Here is a 23076-nt window from a genome sequence, read left to right as displayed (position 1 = left end):
TCATGTTTTACATTTTATGTTTGGGCAAAGCAAATACTTAAGTTGGAAAAACTTGAAGCTAATCTGCCTTAAAAGTGTCCCTAAACAGTTCATTTGACAGGAATCAACTGATTTAAGCACACTGAACCCAAACCAGTCCATCACTTGCTAACTTTATTTGGATAAACCAAATTCAGTTGCATGTTACCAGTTGAAGCAATTGATTGAAGTTGTCCCAACAATGCCCTTTTTTTAGTGTGTGCAGTTTTCAGCGTGCTGACATTGTTGAGGGAGGTAATTTGTTTTATGCTGCACTAACATCACCTGTCAGACAATCACTGTGTCCGGCCCTTTCATTAGACGTAAGTGGGATGCTTTGCAGACACAACACAGCGTTCTTTGGTATCCATCACAAGAGCTGCATCAGAATTCTTGCACTGGCAAAATGTAAAGAGCTGCTAGAAACTACCAAAGCAATATGCAATCAGTTGCAGTACATTTATATTTAGGACTGCAGAAATAGGCCAGGGGAGATGTCAGAAAGAGGATTTTCCAGCACAGGCGACGTTATAGTGGCGTCTGTGATTTGATGTCTGGAGGAAAAAAAACTGGCTGTAAAATCGGTGGAACTGCTTTTCTGAAGGACACGAGAGAAGGAGGAGAGATTCCTGAAACAACCAACGCTGTAGGAAACAGAGATCCGTGTCGAGTGCAGTCGGGAAGCCGTCCGTTCAGCGCCACAAAACCACAACGCGAGTAGCAGGAGCAGCAGTAATAGTCTCATCTGTCACACAAATGTTCCCAACACCTCGTCCCAGTCACCTTCTGCATGGATTGGTATATTTTTCTGGGATCAGTGCGTTGTTACTGAGCAGCTACAGTACTGCACTTTTCCATTACATCACATTACATAGAGTTTGTTTTGAAAAAATGACCAAATTGAGCTTTTTCAAGACCCTCTTTGACAAGTTTACTGCTTTATGTGATGTGATTACGGTTTAAAAATACGTCTATTAGCTCCTTCTCCCTTGTGTGTGACGATAGACGGGTCATTATTTCATAATTAGTAGTCGTGCGTTAACTTTAACAGTCTCTCTGTGATCATTCACGTCATCGGTAAATACTCTGCTAAATGAAAACCATCCCAAGTTGCGCCCTGGGTAGCGGTGATTTGTGGAGTTCTTAAACCACCGAATTCGAAAGCTGTTACGGGTACAGTTTGGATGGTTATTGGGCGATAACAGTCAGCAATCAAAGCAGCAAAACACACAACGGTTTAGTCATTTCTATGTAAATGTTTATTACCGACATCCAGAGACAGAGCTGCTATTTGGTGTCGCAGTGAGCATTCTGGGTGAGCTTAGAGTCCCGCGGTGCTGCTGTGATTGGGTCTGTGTGTTTGTGTGTGACTCGGTTTAGGCTTATGCGTCGGTTCGTTTTATTTTTGGGGCGTGTTTGTTCTCATCTGGGTTTGGATCGCCGGAATACAAAAGCTACACAAGCTGGCAGGATTTCAGACAGCTTCTCAGATTAGGAGCGATCATCTAGGACAGAATTTTAAAAAAAAAACAAAACTATTGAGTCAGGGTGCTAAATGGGTCACAGGCTCGTTACACTGGATTCTCTCACTGTATGCTCGTTTAGTCGATGTGGTCCCAGAAGAGGATTATGTATATTCAATTTCTGGGCTGAAATCACTTAAATCTTTATCTGAGGTCATCTTCAAGGAAAAAAAAAAGATATTGAGGATATAAACCGAGTTTGACACCGTTTTATGCTGACTTGCTGTAAATTGTTATGGAAATTCACAGCATGCGGCTCTACAATTTGCATCTTCTTCTGCGAAATTAGAAGTGCAAGTCAGTGGTTTCTTTCACTAAAGAGATAACCGGTTACTGATGATGATTATCGATTCCACCGCCTAGATCGTTAGCGCTGGGTGTAGCCTAACGACAGGTCATTGATCGGCTGCTGCGAAGGGAAACACGCCTCACCCGTGGTGGGGGTCCAGTGCTATGGCCCGGGGCTCGCTCAGGTCGGTGTTGATGAGGACGCGTCTCTTGGTGCCGTCCACCGAGGCCACGGAGATGGATTTGTCCCCGGAGTCGGTCCAGTACAGGTTGTGCTGGAGCCAGTCCAGGGCGAGGCCCACCGGGGTCTGCAGGGACGAATCCACCAGCAGCACCTGCTGGGACGGGTCGCTGGCCTCGTGGATGAAGGCGCTGCAGATTCAGATTCAGAAAAGTATTTAAAAAGGCACGAAGAGCAAACAAAAAAATCTCAGTAACATACTCATGCAAATACAGATAAATGGGAGGAAGGAAGGGCAAGATGTGGGAGGCGGTATTTTTTTTTAGTGGATGAGAATATATAAAGAATAATGTACCGCAAACCAGCCGCTACTGTAAAAACAGATGCGAAGTGGAGGGATGTTGACTGTCTGGCAGACCCTATTTTGTGATAATGAGTCTGTATGCGCCATCCTTCACATTGCATGGCACCCTATCCAGAGATTTATCATTTTAAAATATTGATTTTCAGCGGCTGCATCACGAGCCAAAGCATCTCAGAGACTCCTTCGAGAGAGCAGATTAGCACGGACTAGACGCCAACTATAGAAAAATAACCGCTATTATATATGCCAGAGTAAAATTATGGAGTAGTGAGCGTGCCAAATGACAAAAACTAATCAATAAAAGAATAATGAAAAAAAGTGGGAAAAAAGAAGAAAAAATAAAATAAAAAATAAATATTGTGGCAATATTAATTAAAAACAAATCCATAAAAGAAAAGGCTAATAAAAGTAGAAATATAAAGACAAATAAATAAAATAATAAAATAATAATACATTTTAAATTATTTTTAACTATTTTATTTAGGTTTTTTTTTTAAAAATTGTTTTATTATTATAAGGAAATATGTGCAGAAAAATGACATTCCTACTGCGCACATTTTTCTGCGTATATTTCCTTTGTTTTTAAAGTGACATTATAAAAAAATAAAATATGAAATAAAAATAAAAATGAAAAAAATCATGATAAAAACACAATAAAATAATAAAAGAAAAACATGAAATTTTAAAATTTAAAACATTTTTAAAAATAAAAAATTTAAAAACAAATAAATGTAAAAAAATAAAAAACAAGAATATATATAAACAAAAATTATTATTATTTGTATTACTCTATTCTTTTGGTCTTTATGTTGCTAGTTTAATTAGCATCTTCTTTTATGGATTCATTTCTGACTAATATTGTCAAAATATATATTTTTAATTCTATTTATTCTTCTTTTTATTTTCACTTTTATTTCATTATTCTTTTATTGATTTATTTTTGTCATGTGGCACTCTCACTACTCCATATAAAATGAGTAATAATCACAAATAAATAAATGAATGAATGAAGGACAATGCAATTTGATAGCCTGTCTGTTTGTCCAAAGAACACCTCAGTTCGATAAACCGTGTGAGTGGAAACAGGTGAATGCACGAGCAGGACAATCAGCGAGATGAGCTGCTCTCCTCCACATTACGTCTGATGAATTCCGATGTGTGTAATTCTGGGCTGTGAGTGAAGCCACTGCAGAGCGCAGGATGGGGTTTGGTGTGAGAGGGATAGCCTTGGGCAGGTTCATCCGGGGGTTAGTGTCCTTCTTCCGTGGACCACTTATCAGAATAGACAAGGCCTCACTCAGGCTTCGCCCTGCTCACTAATGATTTGGCCCCGGCAGAGGTGTGAGGCGAGGGCAGGGCAGCCGTGCTCCCGAACAGGAATTTCAATTTCAGCTTCCCTGGAGATCTTCTTCTTCTTTTCTTTTTTCTTTTTTTCTCTTAACATTCATTTTATAAAAGGAACACAGTGCTCCAATTAGGATGCACTCTGGGGAGGAAAACGTAGTCGGATAACAATAGGAAGGGTGGAATTAATCTGGAATGATAGCGGCTGAGTTGATTAAATGTTAAAAACATCAAAAGAGATGCGGGTTAAACAAATCGAGCGTCTGGAAAAGGCAGCTGAAAATCAGATGTTTGACAAACACAGGTGGCGGGTCAAGAGCTGTCACGTGTTCCAGGGTTCATCCATGGAAATATTTAAATGATGATATTTTAAATTTACATCCATAGTCATTCACAAACTGAAACATCCAGAAAGCTCAGCTGCACACACAAAAGATGATAAACATTTGAAAGTGTGCTGAAGTTGTGTAGGACTTATAGAAGTTTAAAACATCTCACAAAAAAAAGTCTTATGTGAAGTACCGATGAAGCAGATCAGGAGAGCAACGAAAAAGAGTTCATTCATGTTCTGCTGAGGCCTCTGATCTAAACTCAGGCTTGTGATTAAAACTAAAGGTCAATGGCGACACTCAATGGTTTTATGAGTAGGTCTCCGTTTTGTTCACACGGCGTCCTCGCACATTTGAGTGGAAACTGCTCTGCTCCTGGTTTCATTCTGTTGCACTGATCTAAAGCGGTGGTTGACTCATATTTAGCATTTTTGTAATTATCAGTAATGTCATTTTTTCTTAACTGATTCTTGATTATATAAAACAGCCACCTCTCTCTGTCTGTAGTCGCCCACAACACGATTTGAGTCCAGGTGGATGAACACTAAAGAACAAATTTAAACTAAAGTAAGCGTCGGAGTTTGTGCCATTCAACGTTTGCATTTTAATAAACTGGTTCCAAATATCAGGTATCGTCTCCTTGATTACTAATAATCAGCATCGGCCCTGAAAAAAAAAAACATTGTTGACCCCGAATCAAAGCTTTTTGGTGATAATGTGCCAAGAAATGTACCATAAATCACACGCTTTGAACACTGCGGCTTAAACAACAATGCGGCTAATTTATGGATTTTTACAAATTTGCCTCGAGACCAAAGTGACGTCGAGAGCGACGACGACAGAGAGACAGAGGAAGCGTGTGACGAAGTAATTCTGACACTGAAGAAGACAACTTTAGTGGTTTCAGTGCAGGAGGAAGATGAAGATCGAAGCGAAGCGATCGATGACTTTTCCTGGTAGGATGCTGTAGTTTTTATTTTCTTAACCAGCCGTGTTACAGGAAAAAGCATTTACGTATATGTGTGTGTGACCGGTATTTAATTAAAAGTTTTAAAAAAATCTTTCTGTGTAAACATCTCATGTTACAATGTGGGTGCAGCTTATATTCAGGTGCCTCCATAGTCTGGGAATTACGGTAAGACTGAACCAACAAAGGCAGAAGAAGAAGAAAACAAGTGAAGAGTGATGTTGAGTAAGAAGCTTGAAACAATGACGTTAGTAGTCTACTCCGAGCTCAGTTTCCTGTTCTCGGCTTACCTGTAGATTTTGCGGTGAAAGCGATCGCACCAGAAGACCCGGTTGTTGGCCACATCCAGATCCAGGGCCACGGCGTTCTTCTGCGTGGACACGACCTGGCTGTAGTCCCTCTTCACCAAGTCGATGCGTCGGATCTCGTGCCGGTTGGTGAACAGTAAATAAGGGCTTTTCCCTGCGTGCAGAGAAGAGAATCAAAATATGAATGAGCAGCACACAGAGCAAAAGAAAGTTTTAGTGCACGGCAGTTTATAAATGGGGCTTCAGCAGGATGAAAACACTGTTGGAGTTGGGCTTCATTAATGCGCGGAGGAATCGGCTTCGACAGTTCGGTCGTGGGCGAGACGAAGGGTTCAAGCCGGTGTGCTCTTATTAGAAAGCTGCTCACACAGTCTCCCAGATCATCGGCACACGGCGCATTAATACGTTTCAAATGAAGCAGCGAGCGCAGTGTCTTAAACTGGTTTAACCTTTTCCCCCTGTGGGATCAATTTCTTAGAATATTATAGAAAATACTGGAAGAAATAATCCACCGTACCTACTGCAATGTCAATAGTGAAACTCAAAATGTACAAAACGAGGGAAGGGACGGAGACGTTTGTCTGCTGGACACGCTGAACGTCGAGGAATGATTTAGACATTCCTCCATCGAGGCTTCAATGCAACAAGTCAATACTTAAATATCACCTTTTTTCGCAAGCTTGCGTGATGCTGCTCGATACCCCGGCCTAACAAGAGTGCAGGGACAATAATCCTTCATTAAAAACAGCTGAATAGTTGGCGTATCGACCAGCGTGTCCGTATGCATCATTAAGTTGTACATCCCTTATTATCTTCTCTTTGCATTTATAGATCAGAGCAGCCTTCACATCCGCTCTAAACAGCAAGCTGCCAACTTCTATACAGACTAAACAGACACTAAAAGAATAGTAGTGTCCACTCAGGGCAGATGAACAACCCACAGACTCCCTGTTCAGTCTTAGAGGGCAACAACGATCGCTCACTCAGTTCCCTCTGCAGCGATGCAACGGAATAATGTCAGGACACCCAATTTAGGCTCCTGTTCTCGTGCTGCCCAAACAAATATCCTGCCAAATAGGAATACAGGAAGTCCCAGAGCCTCTTCTTTATGAAATAATATACATTAAACAGGTTTTATGGAAACGTTCATATTTCAGCACCAGCGTTGGTTTGTAAATATCACGACGCCTTCAGATGACTGAGGCACAAAAGTCACTCGTTCGTTTTGTCTCTTCATATTTTACTACTTTTCAATATATTTGTTGTCCATCCATCCATCCATCATCTATACACCGCTTAATCCTCACTTGGGTCGAAGCAGGTTCACCTGGACAGGTAACCAGTCTATCACAGGGTTACACTTAGAGACAGACAACCAAGCACACTCACATTCACACCTACGGACAATTTACAATCACCAATTAACCTCAGCATGTTTCTGGACTGTAGGAGGAAGCTGGAGAACCCGGAGAGAACCCACACTGCACAGGGAGAACATGGAGACTCCACGCAGAAAGATCCCGGGTGTCCTCACCGGGACGTGAACCGGCGACCTTCAAGCTGCGAGGCAACAGTGCTAACCACTGAGACACCTTCCAGCCCCTATAAGTATTACTATTAACATAATTTTATTTTATTTTTTAACTTATTGCTGCACATAATCTGCTGCTGTCACCCACCTTTTTGTGTGTTGTTTTTCTTTCTTTTGCTCATTGCCCACCTAATCGCCCCTCTGGGACAAGTAAAGTTTTTCCTGATTCTGATCTCTCATCGTCGTTTCATTTCTGTTCCAATCTGAAATAAATATGCAGCTTCACTGCAGCGACGTCAGACTCTGCAACAGGCCAGATTGATGAGGCTCATTATTAATAAATGGAATCCGGGTTTTGACAAAATGTTAATCGACGGCGTTGTGCTCGTTTGCGCGTGTGGCACAACAGCAGTAACCTCATTAATTAATTATAATTAGCCAATAAATTATCCCAGAGAGCGGAGACGGTCGATCAGAATCTAATGGCTGCGTGTACAGTTGTTCACCTCAGACAGGTGAAGCGTCACACACACACACACACACACACACACACACACACACACACACACACACACACACACACACTTCATCAGCTGCCGTCTGATCATCTGTAACGCAGCCGACGTCCTCGAGTCCTGAATGCCACCGCAGCAGCAGCCGGGATATTTTTTATTTCACTCTCAGCAAAGGTCTGATCTGTTTACACTTGACGGGAAAAAATATTTTTCCATCAAGTTGAGTGTTTAATTACTGAGATTTTCACAAACTCACAGCAGGATGTGGTGTATTATTGTGCATATGAAAGCTTCTCATAGCTACATATAGCCTCTAATCGTTAAAGCAGCAGGTTGCCTAGGAACAATGAAACCACATCTTATTAAACCATAACTTGTCATCAACATTTAGGAAACATTAAACAAACCAAACAAAAGGTGGCGTCAGCTCCACAGAAGAGCTGATTTTTATTTTTTATAGATGAACCTCTTCCCCTCAGTGACCCAATAACATCTGTTCTGCTGAGGTCACTTCACCCACATTACAATTAAATTAGATTGCTATTAATAAAATAAGCATCACATTAAAAGAAGAAGTTAGTAACCCCGGTTATGACCAAACATACCAGCACTGTGCACACACGGGCAGCTGAGGAAATGCAGGACTCATCTGGCAGAATGCAGCCAATGTGATTACTAATGATTAGATTTTCCATCCCCACTCTCATCTGATTTTATCAGCAGGGAAAGCGTGACCCCTACAAGCCACGACAAGATGTCTGCAGCCACGTTAGCAGCTCCGGGCTTCGACATGCTAACACCACGACAACGCTGAAGCTAAACAGGGACAATATTTAACAACTTCATCGTCTTAGTTTATCACCTTGGCATGCTAATTGACATGACATTCATTATTTACTTCAATAAATGTAAGATAATAACTTTAAAATTTAAAAAAAGTTAATGGCAGCGTGAACACATAAGCCTGATATGAGTAAACTACATAAAAATGCATAAAAAGTACATGAAACAAGCCGAAAAAGAGAAGTTTTGAGGTTTCTCTTGATGCCATCTAGTGAAAAAGATGCTCCGACCTGCAGACCAGAGTCCTAGAACCAATATCCATCCATTATCTCTACACCTTAATCCAACCAAGCACACTCACATTCACACCTATGGACAATTTACAATCACCAATTAACCTCAGCATGTTTCTGGACTGTGGGAGGAAGCCAGAGAACCCGGAGAACATGGAGACTCCACGCAGAAAGATCCCAGGTGTCCTCACCGGTGACCTTCTTGCTGCGAGGCGACAGTGCTAACCACTGAACCAACATATTAGATAAATAGCTAGAAGAAGCTGGAGCAATTACAGATTTAAAAACTAAAAGCAAAACCAAAAGAACTCTAAAACAAACAGGGAGCTAATGAAGAGCCTTGAAACTGGACCAATGCCCTCTCTACGGTTAGTTCTCATGTGTATTTTGGATCGTCTGAAGTTTGTTTAAAGGTTCCTTCGGGAGGCCAGAAAATAGAGCATTTTAATAGTAAAGTCTGCTACAAAATAAAAGCATGAAGGAGTCTTTTGCTGCCTTCATTTAGTCGTAAACCAAACCACTGGACAAGAATGTGTGAGATGGTGTGACTTTATGGTGGTCGATCAAATAGTTGTTGATACGTTTCACAAAACCATAAACCTGCTGGTGGCACAATTCATGGAAAAGGCAGCTCGTTGAGTTGTTTCAGTCTGAAGCAAAGCAGTCAGGAGTCATGACCAAAAATATGCTTACTAAAGAGGACAGGAGTGGATATTTGCATCCTGACAAAACATTACAAAGTCGACTTCTGTCATCGATCTCAGCTGCAGACTGTAGTCCTGTCAGGCTATTAGCAGACACCGTAGTTAACACCGCGTCCTTGTTTTCTTTAGGGTGCATTCAGGCCTATTTTTAGAGTTGTCTGCTTTTGATAAGGTCGCCGAGGCTGCATGTTAATCAGAACTACATCCAACAGGGGTCTTAGATGCAATTTATATTAAATCTTTACGTCGATTTCCTCCTAATTCTGACAGGAAAAGTCAAGCAGGGTACAGTGACGCCGTGTGCCTGCAGGGAGGCTTTTATCCGTCTGGGTAGCAACTCCAGCCCACCTTTGTCTTGTAACATCTAAACTGAGCCTATCACTGTGTGACACTGTATGGTAATAGGACGGCAGCAGCAGCCAGTTATCTCTGGAGGCAGATATGAGATTCTCTCATTAACGGCTCGCTTGCCTCAGTTTCCCTTTTGACAGTCGGTGTCGTAGCCTCATTGTAGTATCGTCCTCCTGCGCGTTCCCTCTATCTACCCTTTCGCTTCCAGCCTCGAACTCTGAATGATGACAGCGCTGCTCGGGACTAAGTGCTCTCAAAAAGCGGCCATTACAATGACAACATTTCCAACCCCTCTAAAGGGGAAAATGCTCCCCTGCTGCTTTTATGGCCTGTCACGGCAGCAGCAGTTTTCATTGCCTCGGAAAAAAAAAAAACACGCTGCAGCAATCACCGCGATTCTGCTTTTGACACACAGCCAGACGCACGATTCTCTCTTGGCCACGATCAACTGATAGCAAACACGCTGGGCAGCCATGCACGAGGAAGCACACGAGTGTAGACTAGAGGCGAAGGGGAGGAGAGGGGGGCCGACACGAACGCAAACACACACATGCAAATGCTGAGCTTTGATATGAGCTCAGTTTAATTGAGGAAAATTAAATCGCAGCATTCGACAGCCACGGGGACCGAATCAACACATTTTATTTGACTCACTGTTTCCTGCCAATTAGATAATGAAAATTTGGGGGGAAATGGAGTGTAAACATATACAACGGCCTCCGTGTGTAATCCTCTCGCTAATAAGCTTCCGGCCGTAGTTGGAGGTCAAAGAAAAGGAAGCGGCCTCCGAGCAGTTCACCGTGCTCTCCACTAGTCAGACGAGCCGCTCTCAACGAGCCTAACGGGAGGCCGAATTAAACTGATGTAATTAGCCTCCGCCGTGACTTCGCCAGGTACCCCCGAAGAGCTGCTGCACCTAATTATAAGCGTTCGGCTTGGCTAAACACGCCGGCCTGTCACTCACTAAACCGTCTGACGGGGCCTCGGAGGAAGCGGTTGCCTCGGTGATGTTTGCATGTTTTAGCCGTTATGTCATCTGCAGAGTAACGATAAGAACAGAGCAGCAGAAAGATGCTTTTTTTTCGATTGTGAGCAGACGTTACAGCAAAGGCAATCGCTGCAGTAGTTATTCGGTGTCTTGTTATTGATAACACAGCAGCTTTAGATGATGTTAAACTTGTTTACCGGCAGCCATGTGGGTTATAACAAGCGTAAAATTAAAAAGAACATGAAGCTTAATGAACAAAAACCCAACACCTTTCGAACCTCTGATCAGACTTTGATTACCGTAATTTCCAGACTATAAGCCGCTACTTTTTTCACATGCTTTGAACATTGCGGCTTAAACAATGACTAATTTATGGATTTTTACAAATTTGCCTCGAGACCAAAGTGGCACTGAGCGCAACGACGAAAGAGAGACTGAGGCCTCGTCCACACGCAGCAGAGTATCTCCAAAACGAAGATATTTTTCTACGATGCTTCCTGTCATCCACACGAAAACGCAGATTTACGGCATTAAAAACGATTCTTTAAAAATCCTCCGACCATAGTGAAGATTTGCAAATCCTACGTTTATGCATCTGCATGTGGACATCAGTAACCGGGGTTTTGGGTTTCAAAACGTCACTGCTTGCGACAACACATGTTCTTTACGTCATACACGCGACCTGTGTTTACATTTGGAAACAGTGTGGATGCTCTCAGAACTGTGTTGGCATTGTCTCTGGTCCAGGCCCAGATACTGCTCCACGTACAAGAACACAGGCGAAGGACGATGTTAAGGATGGTTACTTTCCACCACTTCGCCATTCCACGTCCGAGGCATGTTCTCCGTCAGAGACACCGACACTGGTTTTGGGTCAGACCGGGACCCACTGCCGGCTGGTGGGAGAACTTTGAGACGGAAATCGTGCTCCCGGAGGAACGTGTGACAGTTTCCGTATGTCCTGGTCGTCGTCGTCGGAGTTATTACATCCTCACGTAGAATATGAATGTGCTCGACAACGCACTAATGCGGTTAGGTGTGGATGAATTCTTTTCTAAATACGAGGTGGTGTGTACAGAAGTTTTTTTCTAGACGGAGGGGGCAGGATATTCGGTTTTACAAAAACCCTGCTACGTGTGGACGAGGCCTGAGGAAGTGTGTGACGAAGTAATTCTGAGGCTGTTGCAACACTGAAGAAGACGACTTTCGTGGTTTTAGTGCGCAGGAGAAGATGAAGATAGCGATCAATGACTTTTCCTGGTAGGCTGCTGTATATTTTATTTTCTTAACCAGCCGTGTTATAGGCACTGTTCAGAAAAAAGCATTTTTGTGTATGTTACCGGTACGTATTCAATTAAAAGCTGAAAAAAATCTTTCTGTGTAAATATCTCATTTTATAACATGGACACCTGCAGCTTATAGACAAGTGCGGCTTGTATGTGTACACATTTTTTAGTGGGTGTGGCTCAACTGTCCGAATATTACAGTAATCAATGTTTCTCTTTGTTTTTTAGCTTCAAAACACAAACCCTTGATTTAAATCTTCTTTTCTCAGCCACCTTGAATTTACGCCGTCGATCACCGATCACCATAACTCACCTTCTGCCTTGCAGGTCTTAGTGACGGGGTCCATCTCGTATCCTTCATAGCATTCGCACTTAAAGTCCCCCTTGTAGTTTATGCAGATCTGGCTACAGGCGTCGGGGTTCTCACACTCGTCAATGTCTGCAAGGGAGGAGAGCGAAGAGCGGTTATCAATCAACCAGGAGACAAAGAGAGACAGTCAGGCGGCGACGGCGAGTGACAGATTCACCCCTCGTGAGCTGTGACAGATAAGACTGAGAAACTAAATTCCTGAAATGCAAATATAGCGGCGCTTTTCGGAGAAATGACAGCCGTAATGAGAGAGTAGATGTGTTTTTTCAGAAAGCAAGTGATGGAGAAACAGGAAGTCCATGGGGAGACGGGGGGTGCGTCCCCGTCGACTTCTCCTGACCTGCTTTTTCTTTCCTTGGGTGTGATGGGGAAGTGTCGGTGTTAAAATGATGGGGAAGGGTGTGAAGGACACACTATAGGCATGTAGCTTCCCTCTGGGAGTGGCACGAGGACAGAGCTGGAGAGCTGCTGGATTTAACTTGGCCTGCCTCTCCAAACGTCTATCTAAGTGAAATAGAAGCGTCTTTATTTACCTCCACACGTTTTCTTGTCCAGCAGCTGGTAGCCGGTGGGGCACTGGCACTCGAAGCCGATCGGTCGGTCCATGCAGACGTGGGAGCAGCCGCCATTGTTGATCATACACTCATTGAGCCCTGGGAAACAAACACAGCGGTCAATCGCAGAAGAGACGGGGATGTTGTGGTCACCCAGCGGGTCAGAATCTGGCTCTGCTTTTACCCTTTAGTCTAATGGCTTGTGATATTTCGCAGCGTAAACATGTGTGGCACAAAGGTGGAGAAAATCATCTCCGTTTTATCTCGGCTTTTACTCTCGGCTCATTCCCAGCCTTCTCTGAATCCTTATCAGATGTTCTCCAAAGGAAAGAGGGAATCAAAGAGACACACGTTGTGAAGCTCATAACCCAGGAATCGGGTCCATCTGCGGGGATATGAAATATGTTTGGAGGGATTGACGCTCCGTAAGGATCCGTCTCAGGAGTGAGGGAGGACATGCAAACGAGGCAGAGTGATCCTAAAAATGACAGAAGCTGAAGAAGGAAGAAAAAAAAAACCCCAACACGCTCTCTTTTGAAAGTAGGTCAAAGCATCTGGCACAAGGTTGGCACGAAATCAAGAGCGAAGAGGTAGTTGGGTTTGATTGTGCAGCGTAATTTGCTTTTACAGAACGCGTTAGCTGATAGTAAAAAGATAGCAGAAAGTCATTGGCTGAAATTGCCGGCTCAGTTTTTCCAATTTCCTCCTTTTTCGATGCAGCCGGGAGGTAAACTCTCATCATAATCATGCAGCCGCTGCTTTTGTACCATTTCCCTGTTGCAATAATGGCATTTGTTAGGAACATGCATGAATTATTTGTAAAGGTCTTAACACACTTTTCTGTCCATGTTTGGTTACAAAAAAAAAGTCTGTTGTCTCAATGAATCACAGAGGGCGAGATAACTGAGTAAAAGCTAAGATCAGTAGAAAAAAAAAATCTTTCATTCAGCAGCATGCAGGCTTTTGCTTTTCACACAAACAATGAAGAAAGGCTGCACAATGGATGACTGGGAATAGGTGATAAGGGACAAAATGGATTCAACTGCAAGAGAAACCCCAACAGGAGACCGTCTAATTATGTCGGTACTGAAGCTACCCAACGTAGCATTACACCGCTTTCAATAATCAGTCAGGTTCATATCATCAGCAATTAAAAGCAAACATCTGCCTACTTAGAAATTTGGCGTGGGTTATTTGGAATCGTGTTTCCGGCCAGTCAAACTGCCCTTTTAGCTCTGCTTCTGGTCAACGCTCTTTAGCTGCTAAATGCTTCACATATGTTCATCAGCGAGTCCTGAACTCTCACTGTCAGCTGTTTCATTACTGTTTAAGTCAGATCTGCTACTGGTAACCTGCAATCCAGTACTACCTGCTTCAGGGTCGACTCACCGGTGACCAACTCCCACCAGTCCCCCTCTGGGGCTGGTGGAAACAAAAACAAGAGTCATCAAAGGGCGTCGGCCATCTAGCAAAAAAAACAGAAGACTGGACCAGGTGGACTGCGCGGAAGAAACCACCAGACTGTTTCAGACCCAGCAAGCATCATGGACCATAACCAGAGCATCATGAGACACAGGACACTGGTGGCCATCCACTGCATCCTCACCTATCTCCAATTGTCTTGGCCACATCATGCCACTAGGGCAGGGTAACATGGCCAAAAATATTTATCACGATATAAATGAGAAGATTTGGGATACAACTGATGCTAGACAAAATACTTCAGAACTGCACAATTTTATTGGTGCAAATAAGAAATTAAAAAGAATTTCTTTTTCATTTATCAAGCAGCTGTTTTGATGTGCATTAAAGCTATAATGTACCAAAATCAACAGTGCATAAGTTGTAACTAGCTTGCTGACAATTAGTTTAATCAAAAGGCATTTCAAATGGAGATGGGCTGACAGATCCTGACCATAACAGTGCATAGTATCCACAAAAGTAGAGTTGTTTCGCGACATAAAATTTTGCGGGGGGGAGGGGGGGGGTATAGCGGCAGGCAAATATTCTGATTGACGGGGTGGAAGTGGGCGGGACGTACAGGCAGTACTTGGCTAGTAATGCCAGTTTAGGATAGTGGTCACAGTTCTGTTTCCACCATCGGGTGGTGGCGGCAGCAGGGGGGAGGGTAGCGGCAGGTGGCAGGGAAATACTCAGATCTCAAAATTGCCACCACCGCAACGACCGAATATCCCGGATCCAGCCCTACTGTCTCGGCCGATGCACGGCATTCGCCCTCCTCCTCGGTTGCCGTCATGCTTCTTACTCCATTTGCATGAGACTGGACAAAAACAGCAGCACTGCGTGTTTCACTCAAATTTTATCGCGATTTTTCAATTTCATAACTTCTCCATTGCATTGGTATTACCGTGCACAGTATGATATGGCCCAGCCCTACTTGCCACTGGATCCATACAGGCTGGGACGAGAGAGCGAGGCAACTCACTCACTTTAATCCAAGTCAAGCACAAGTCATGACTTCAAACCCTAAACCATACGGATGCTGAAGTCTTGGCCTTCTTCGATCATGAAGGGCGAACATCATCAGTGTTTGTCAGCTGCTAAAACGGCTAAAAATGAAGTTAAAAAAGCAGTTACAGTGAACCAAAACGCAGAATTCACTTCCCAGAAAATCAAAACAATGAGCCAAAGCAGTGACTCTCCCTGATTTACAATAAAACTGCTCAAAGAAAGTCCTGGGAAGTGCAGTCGACAAACCGACAGTTAGCAGCACGTCGACTGCAAGGCTTTGCCATATCGCTGCAGCACTCAGGAAGATCTTTTGCACAGCTACAGGTCAATATTCTTTATTGCAACAAAAATAGAAAGAGATGAAGTTAAAGTCTCCGAAGACTGGAAGTAAATTTTGTGGGGAGGTTTTTCATCTCTGCTTTGTGCGGGTGCCAGCAGACTTTGGGCACCGCAAACAGCCAGCATTAAATTCCCATGTCTAATTCAGCTGGATGGGTGACAGCAATCTGCCGCTCACAGTCGCTCCAATTACTCTCTTTCTGTCACTTCAGAATGAACTTGCAGACAGAAGGAAAAAGACCCGAGATGCAGTTGTATTTGAGGTCTCGCTCGCTGCCGTTTCTTTGAGAAGGGGGGGGCGAGTAACAAAGACGCCCCAGGAGAGGCCCCTCCGTGTGAACAGCTTTTTTTTTTTTCCTCTCCACGCCGCTTTCCAAGGACAGTCGTGATTTAGAGGTCACTTCCTCTTTTCCCACCGGCAAACAAACACGACGTCGCCGCTCCTCTCCTCCACCTCCGTCTCCCTCACCATGGTAACGTATTTTTCAGTCGTTCGTCTGAATGAGAGCGATGGCGCAACGCTAGGAAACCAACGTCGAGGTGAGTAACGGGTCAGCGCCGTGGTAATAAGTCATTATTTCTAATGAGACGGGAAAAACATTTGCTCAGGCGCGGAGAGGAAATGTGTTGTCTCCCTGATGTAAGGCTGATGCGGCAAACGCAATAAGTGTGTTTCGGTGTGGCGTTGATGCATCTATGAGTGTGTGTTTTTTTTGGGGGGGGGGACATCTTGCGAGTGAACGGTTGAGGGAGCAGAGCGATGAGCGAGGTATGTGTGGACACGCTATTAATGAGCTGAGAACAAGACCTGAGTTGAAGGAGAGACGGAGGGAGGGAGGGAAGGATGGAGGGAGGCAGCGAGGAGAATCACTCTCTGGACTACCTGGTATCACTTCTGTCCCTGGCAGAGGTCAGTCTGCTCTGCCAGCTGTCACTTCCCTCTCTCAATTTCAAGTTCTCAGAGGAAAAGTGATTCCTTGAGAGCCTGCCTCCCGCTTTCTCTCCAACTTCAACCTAATAAAGAGACTTTTTTTGTGTGTTTTTCAACTCACACACCCATTTCATTACTACAAGTGGAGACGAGCGAGACAGAGAGATAGAGAACAGTGAGATTACCAGAGAGCAGAAGATTTTTTTTTTCCTCTAACGTTTGATGATAATTAGTACATGCAGGCTCTTGTGCTGCTAATTTAACCGTGCCTCCGCAATCCTTTGAAATGCAAGGTAATGGGAGGGAGGTAGTCGCGTTTTGTTACGGCAAACACGATTACGTCGCTGCTTTAAACGCTCGAATCCATTTGCAATACATACGTACGTACGGGCTCTCTCGCAGATGACACACAGCTGAGCTTTTCACACAAATGAAGAGAAAGCTTTTACCTATAAGCAGAGCAAAGTGCAATAAACATGCTTTTTTTTTTTACCCAGTGAGGGTGAAAGAGCTTTTTTCCTTACAGGTGACAGAAGACACAGTGAGTCATCTTACCGCACTCTTTCTTGGGCTCGTCTGATCGGTCTTTGCAGTCTTTGACGGAGTCGCACACCTTGGAGCTGTCGATACACTCTCCGTTCTTGCACAGGAACTTCAGGGGTCCTTCGCATTTGGTAGCTGCGACGAAAGAAAAGAAGCAGAAGACGGATCAGCACCGACACGATCAATTTCATCTATTTGCGTAAGCCGCTGCAAACCTCACGCATCAACAAGTGCGTGAATTCAAATTGAATACCTCCAGCGGTTTGTCAAAACGACTCAAGGCTCGCATGAAACAAGCGCTCAGATATTCATATCAGCCCACATTAAAAGCCTGATGTAATAAAATCTGAACTTTAATTTCGGTCCAGTTTCACAGTGCCAGGGCTCAATTTCCTGGAAAAGAATTTTTCACTCTGCTGGTAAATTATGCATCACAGCCAGATGAGGAAGAAGTAATGAAACTGGCTTACTGGAGCCACACAACATCACATTTCATACATAACAATTCTTTTCACAACAATTTATGTGGAGAAAAATCCCACAGAAGTTTCTTTAAAGAGCAGTGTTTAGGATTTTCAACTGTTTTTAGTTCCTGGATGCACCTCTGGTTGGTCATTTCCACTGTTTTGAGCGATTCAAAGCCTGTAATCCAGCATTATTGCATGTAATTGATATCAGCTTCTGTTTACTCCGCATCAGAGCTGTATGAACACCGAATCCTTTGTCCAATCATTCGTCAAAACAAGACAACAGCTATTTTCTGCATTTTTTTGGACAAAGGCTGAGCTTTAAATATTGAAGGGGGTAATGGAGCAGGGAGCTGTTAGACAAAGAGCTGCAGGCGACGGGCTGCACACTTTCACCTCCTCAGCGAGGTAGCCAGCTCCTCTCACCGCGCCACGCTGCTCTGTAGAAAACACTCCGGCTGTGCACGATGGGAAGTCAGATTGCAGCGCGATTACATTTTTCGACTGACTTCTTATTTAAAGAGCTCGTGTCACTTTCCTCTGCGCTGTAAACGCTGCTACACCGGTTGCTCTTCTTGCTCGAGGATTGTTTGTATTACAACGACACGCATTTTCTGATAACGGAGGCGTTGCCAAGTAACACAGAAATGAAATCTGTAAGTCCCCTCCCCACGCAGACGTATGTTTCCCTTATATTTCACCGTGTTGCTCTCTGCATTCCAGTCAGGATGATGTATGGGCAGCGTTTTATATTACAAGGCTGTTCTTTCATCCATCTTCTGTAGGAGGAAAGTTTCTCTGAGCTCACCTGAAAACTTCTGTGACATTACAAATACTTTAGAATTCAGTCCAAGTGAAGGAATCGAATTAAAGTCAGCAAAAAAATGCATAAAATGATACATTGAAATAGCCTCTGAACGGATCCAAAACCAGGTATGACGGAGGTTTTGGCAGAAAGAAAACACCCCAAAGTTTGTAGAAGTCTGTGGGCACAAATGTTGCACGTTAATTCCACTTTTTTTCAATTTTTAATGAATAAATATCTTTTTTTTTTTCTTTTTTATGCTATATGGAGCTATAACTGTGCCATACTGCACAGAAGACAGTTTTGAACTCTCTCTCCTTGGAGCCACGGTTGTGCTGGTCTTCATATTGCAGTAAAAAATGAGCCCACAGCGAGTACAAATGTGAAAGCAAGGCCCAGAAACTGCTCGGGGAACGCAACTCTCAAGCCAAAAAGCATCTATAGTAGCAGAAGCAAACATTTAGGGTCCTACAATATGAACAATGCTGCTTTTGTCTTAAATTATTTGTGCAATAAATACAGCTGGGAGGACTGAAGTGCACAATATCATACAAACATCACAGGTTCTGCAGCTCAAAGGTCCTCACCGGCTGCCGCGAACCGGCTTTAACGTGGGCAGACAAGTGCAAAAGACAGTGATTATGCAGGAAGGCAGAAGAACAAGAGAGGGAAACTGATTCTGGCAGTCGGACACGCACCGTTGACGCAGCCGGATTCGTCGCTGTGGTCAGGGCAGTCGTGGACCTTGTTGCACTGCTTGGTGCCGTGGATGCAGGAACCGTCGCCGCACTGGAACTCATCGGGACGGCAGGTCAACAGAGCTGTAAGAGCAACACAGACAAGAAATTTGACTTTTAGATCCCCTTTTAATCGAAACACAACATCCTGGGGTCAAAACGCAGGATCTCTTGTTGCATTTTAACCCGACCGTTTTTCACTCTCCAATAACTTCTTTTTGAAAAATAGTTTGTGGTAACATGCATGAAATCTGAGCAATAAGCGATGCTGCACTTCTATTAACTCCCGGTCTGCGTTAGGTGCTGCCGAGGACAGAGACAGTCAACCTGAGGGCGTGTGATGAATGACTTTCAATATAGCAACACAAAGATGGAGGCTGCGCGACGCCACACCAAATTTCATTAATATCCCGGGCACAGGCAAGCTTTTCATCAACAGCGCCCAGTATGCTCATATAACTCCCCTCTAAACCACACTAAAAAGCAATATATATGACTGAGGGGGGTATGATTTAGTGTTATCACAAGACGAGCGCGACGGAGGGAATGTAATGGAGACTGGACGCACACATGCATGCATTCACGTACATATGTTCTCTATATGGTGTTTCTGTGTATCTTGCAGATCAATCTGGAGATCTGATTGGCCAATAAGCTGCATACAAACACAGGTTGTATATCCATAAGAAGAGACGGCAAGCGGCGCAGTCTGAAACCTATTAAAGAACAACAGCAACAGCATTCGTCTTCAGCTGAATGCTCGGCAGAAAATTCAATTTTTATGGCGAAGCGATCCCCGTGTAGACATTTAACAAAAGTAGTGAAGCTAAAGCAGAAATAAGAAGCGCCGTAACTCGTGGACAAAGATGAGGTTGTGCCCCCTAACTGCTTGCAGCCCTCTACCTTAATGCAGGGATCCAGCTGACTAACAAAACATCAATCTCTTGTAAGTGCTGCTTATATGACACCACACACGGCGAGAGGTGTGTTTGATGTGTGCACCGCACATCTTGATAATGAATAGTGGGACTATCTGGGCTTCACACTCTGTTTTAGTGAGACAGGAGCTTCGGGGCTCCCCCATCCATGACCAGCTAATGGGAAAACCTGTTTTATCACAAGGCCCCATCTCCACACGGTGTTTATCAACGGAAACACATTTGGGGGAGAAAAAAAACCCCAAGCCAATACTCCCAGAAGAGAAGAAATGTGCTAAATGACAAAGTAACGCCTCGGAAAGAAATATTTGTTGAGCTTATTTTTTCTATACTGCATCCTCAAAGCAAACAGATACCTTAATGCACTGCCCACGCTACGATAATGCAGAAATAAAGCCGACCTTGAGTGCAATTACTTATGAATATGTTGATGAGTCTGGAGCTGCACAACAGGTGTAGCGAGAAAACTATATGATCAAAATATTCATGGTGGTGCAGAGTCAAAGAAAATAAATTCAGCCCCGATGCAAACACAACGTGACCTCTGAGAGTTAAGAAAAGCGTGAAACTGAGCAACCTGACATCTGCACACATCAGATTTATAACTCAACAAGTGATTATCTGCAGTCAAAGATGCAGCTGTAAGTTTGGTTTAAATTCATACCTGCCTGTTTCGATAAGAGGTTACTGCATATGTAGTGTGTTACATGGCTGTGATAACTGTAACTTTAAACAGATCATGCCTTCCCTGTCTGTATTTGTATTTTAAAAATGGGCCTTGAAGGTTATTATGTCGTCCCTGTGCAGGGATAAGATACAAGTTTTTTTTCCTTGCAACAGGCAGCTGCAAGGACAGAAGCTTGTAAATGTAACTGTGGTTCTTTGAGCTGCCTTAAATCAGTGATTCTGGAGGAAGCCAGTTAGCATGTTTAGATGCTCTGCCAGCCACTCTGTCCTTATCTCCCCTCCCTCTTTCTTTCCTGCTGTCCTTGCACGAGCCTGAACGTGCATCGGACACGCTGGCAAAGTGTTGAGTAGGTCAATCCAACCTACTGCTACTCCAACACCACGTTTGGCTTCACCGCACACACAGAACAGTGAATAGAGAGATTTGAATTTAGTATCATGGACTCTGTGCCTTTAACCCTCTGAAAGCCCCACTGACGGGTGTGGAAGGCATCTTTAGAAAATGTGCCAAATTTATACCATTTATTACAGAAAGGAATCAGAGAATCATCAGATTTTCAACTTTCCAACAGTATTTGACATACTCAGGTGTGACAGGGGAGTGTAACTGAACTTATAAATCTGACATGCATGGATCAAAACCGAGCTGACAGTGCACCATGTCCAACTGGCAGGAGGGGGCTGGGATCAGTAAACCATTAAAGGCTCCTGTTGCACTACCTCTGTGCATCACCATTACATGTGCAATTCCTCAACTTCATGTGCAATATTGTCATTTCAACTGGTTCCTAATGTATTACTTGGTTTAGGTCTCTTTTCACAGTACTTTTTATTTATGTAGTACTTTTATGCTTTTCTTTTACATATTTTATTTAGAATTTCTATATTTGTTCCTGTCTTGTTATTGTTGTGGACCAGTCTCACTCACCACGCCAAATTCACAGGGCTACGCTTAGAGACAGACAACCAAGCACACTCACATTCACACCTACAGACAATTTACAATCACCAATTAACCTCAGCATGTTTCTGGACTGTGGGAGGAAGCCGGAGAACCCGGAGAGAACCCACGCTGCACAGGGAGAGCATAGAGACTCCACACAGAAAGATCCCGGGTGTCCTCACCGGGACACAAACCGGCGACCTTCTAGCTATGAGGCAGCGGTGCTAACCACCGAGCCACCTTGCAGCCTCAGATAGGACTCATGTATGAGAACCAAAATGTAAACAGTAAAACACAGAGTGTGGAGTCTGTGCTGGTAACACCTTACTTTATAAATAAACCAAGAAAATCAGCTTTCATTTGTGCATTTTTCTGATTAATGATAACTTTGCTATGCTACACAGAAGACATTCCTGAATCCTGTCTACTTCTAGCCATGGCTGTGCTGTTTCCATAGAGACTTTAAATTGCAGTGAATATTAAAGTCACAGTCAGGAAAAAAAAAAAATGTGACAGGAGCAAGAAATGCCCAGAAACTGCTTGGAGTTGAATGTTCCTGCAAAAATCATGAGCACAGCTGCAGAAGTACACTCCAGGATGGGTGAAACTGGTGTTTCTCTTTGGGGGTTTTTTCTGAAATGTGTTGTTTGTGACGAGGTCAAACAGCACTGAAACCCCAAAGGTTCAAAGGGTTAAAGTGGAGGCGTGCTGTGTTCTAGTTCTATGCTACATAACACTTAAAAAGACTTTTTTACTGTGTGATGGACTTGGTTTTAGTATGCAATAAATCTGTATTAGCACAAAATGTGTACTGAAAAAATTCTATCAAACTGTAGCCGAGTAAACATCACAAAGAAAGAAAGAAATGTTTGTTGTATTGTTTGTTTTTTGTAAGGCCTTTCTCAAACTTTTTCACCCCCTTCTGCGATTTGATGATAATAATGTTTTGCAGCTTTGAATAGTTCCTTCACGCGTTGCACTGCGAGGACAACAGTGAGCACCGAAATGACAGGAAACTATATTATATGCATGCAAACTGACCTTCTTAAAAGGGTTCGCTCAGATTGTTTGAAACGAGAGTGCATCAGGTCCTTATCCATTGTCAGCAGAAGGCGGCCAGAACGCCCCCAGTTTGGAGGCACAGACAGGAGCACCGGCATGGGAGCTAAACGCTGGACTACTGTGGACGGGGGTCAGCAGCAAAAACACACTTAAAAACGCCTACCTAAAAAATTCAATAGCAGCTTAGATCAACACTATGTTTAGTTTGGTTTCACTGCTTTACCTTGCTGACAGGGAAACGAGGCTAATTATTGGTCCCTTCAAAGCAGCCAGACTCCATTTGGAAAAACAGTAACGTTAGCTCACTCCACACAGGAGCTGCTGTTGCCTCGATCAGTTACTTTAGTGATAATTTGGTGGTTCATATTAGTTTGGATAAAAACTCTCGTGATCTGCAAGGTAACGTTAGTAGTTAGGAGTCTAGTGGCTTTGAGGAAAGCATCAAGGCTTGAGTT

At 43.6% G+C, this 23076-nt stretch overlaps 1 protein-coding gene across 1 annotated transcript in view; it reads right to left on the bottom strand.

Moving 5' to 3' along the window:
- Positions 1–23076, bottom strand: part of LOC103364249 (low-density lipoprotein receptor-related protein 8) — a 105383-nt gene that overhangs the window by 13823 nt on the left and 68484 nt on the right. The window contains exons 6-11 of the mRNA XM_008291344.1: positions 18953–19075; positions 16995–17117; positions 12677–12796; positions 12087–12212; positions 5305–5476; positions 1974–2201 (exon numbers count right to left, since the gene is read on the bottom strand). Coding sequence (XP_008289566.1) covers positions 1974–2201; positions 5305–5476; positions 12087–12212; positions 12677–12796; positions 16995–17117; positions 18953–19075 — 892 coding nt within the window. The remainder of the gene's footprint in view (positions 1–1973; positions 2202–5304; positions 5477–12086; positions 12213–12676; positions 12797–16994; positions 17118–18952; positions 19076–23076) is intronic.

The sequence above is a fragment of the Stegastes partitus genome, unplaced genomic scaffold (genome assembly GCF_000690725.1).
Source record: "Stegastes partitus isolate 25-593 unplaced genomic scaffold, Stegastes_partitus-1.0.2 Scaffold0, whole genome shotgun sequence".
NCBI classification, from domain to species: domain Eukaryota; kingdom Metazoa; phylum Chordata; class Actinopteri; family Pomacentridae; genus Stegastes; species Stegastes partitus.
The sequence above is the reverse complement of the archived record's forward strand: the minus strand, read 5'-3'. Positions and strand labels throughout refer to the sequence as shown.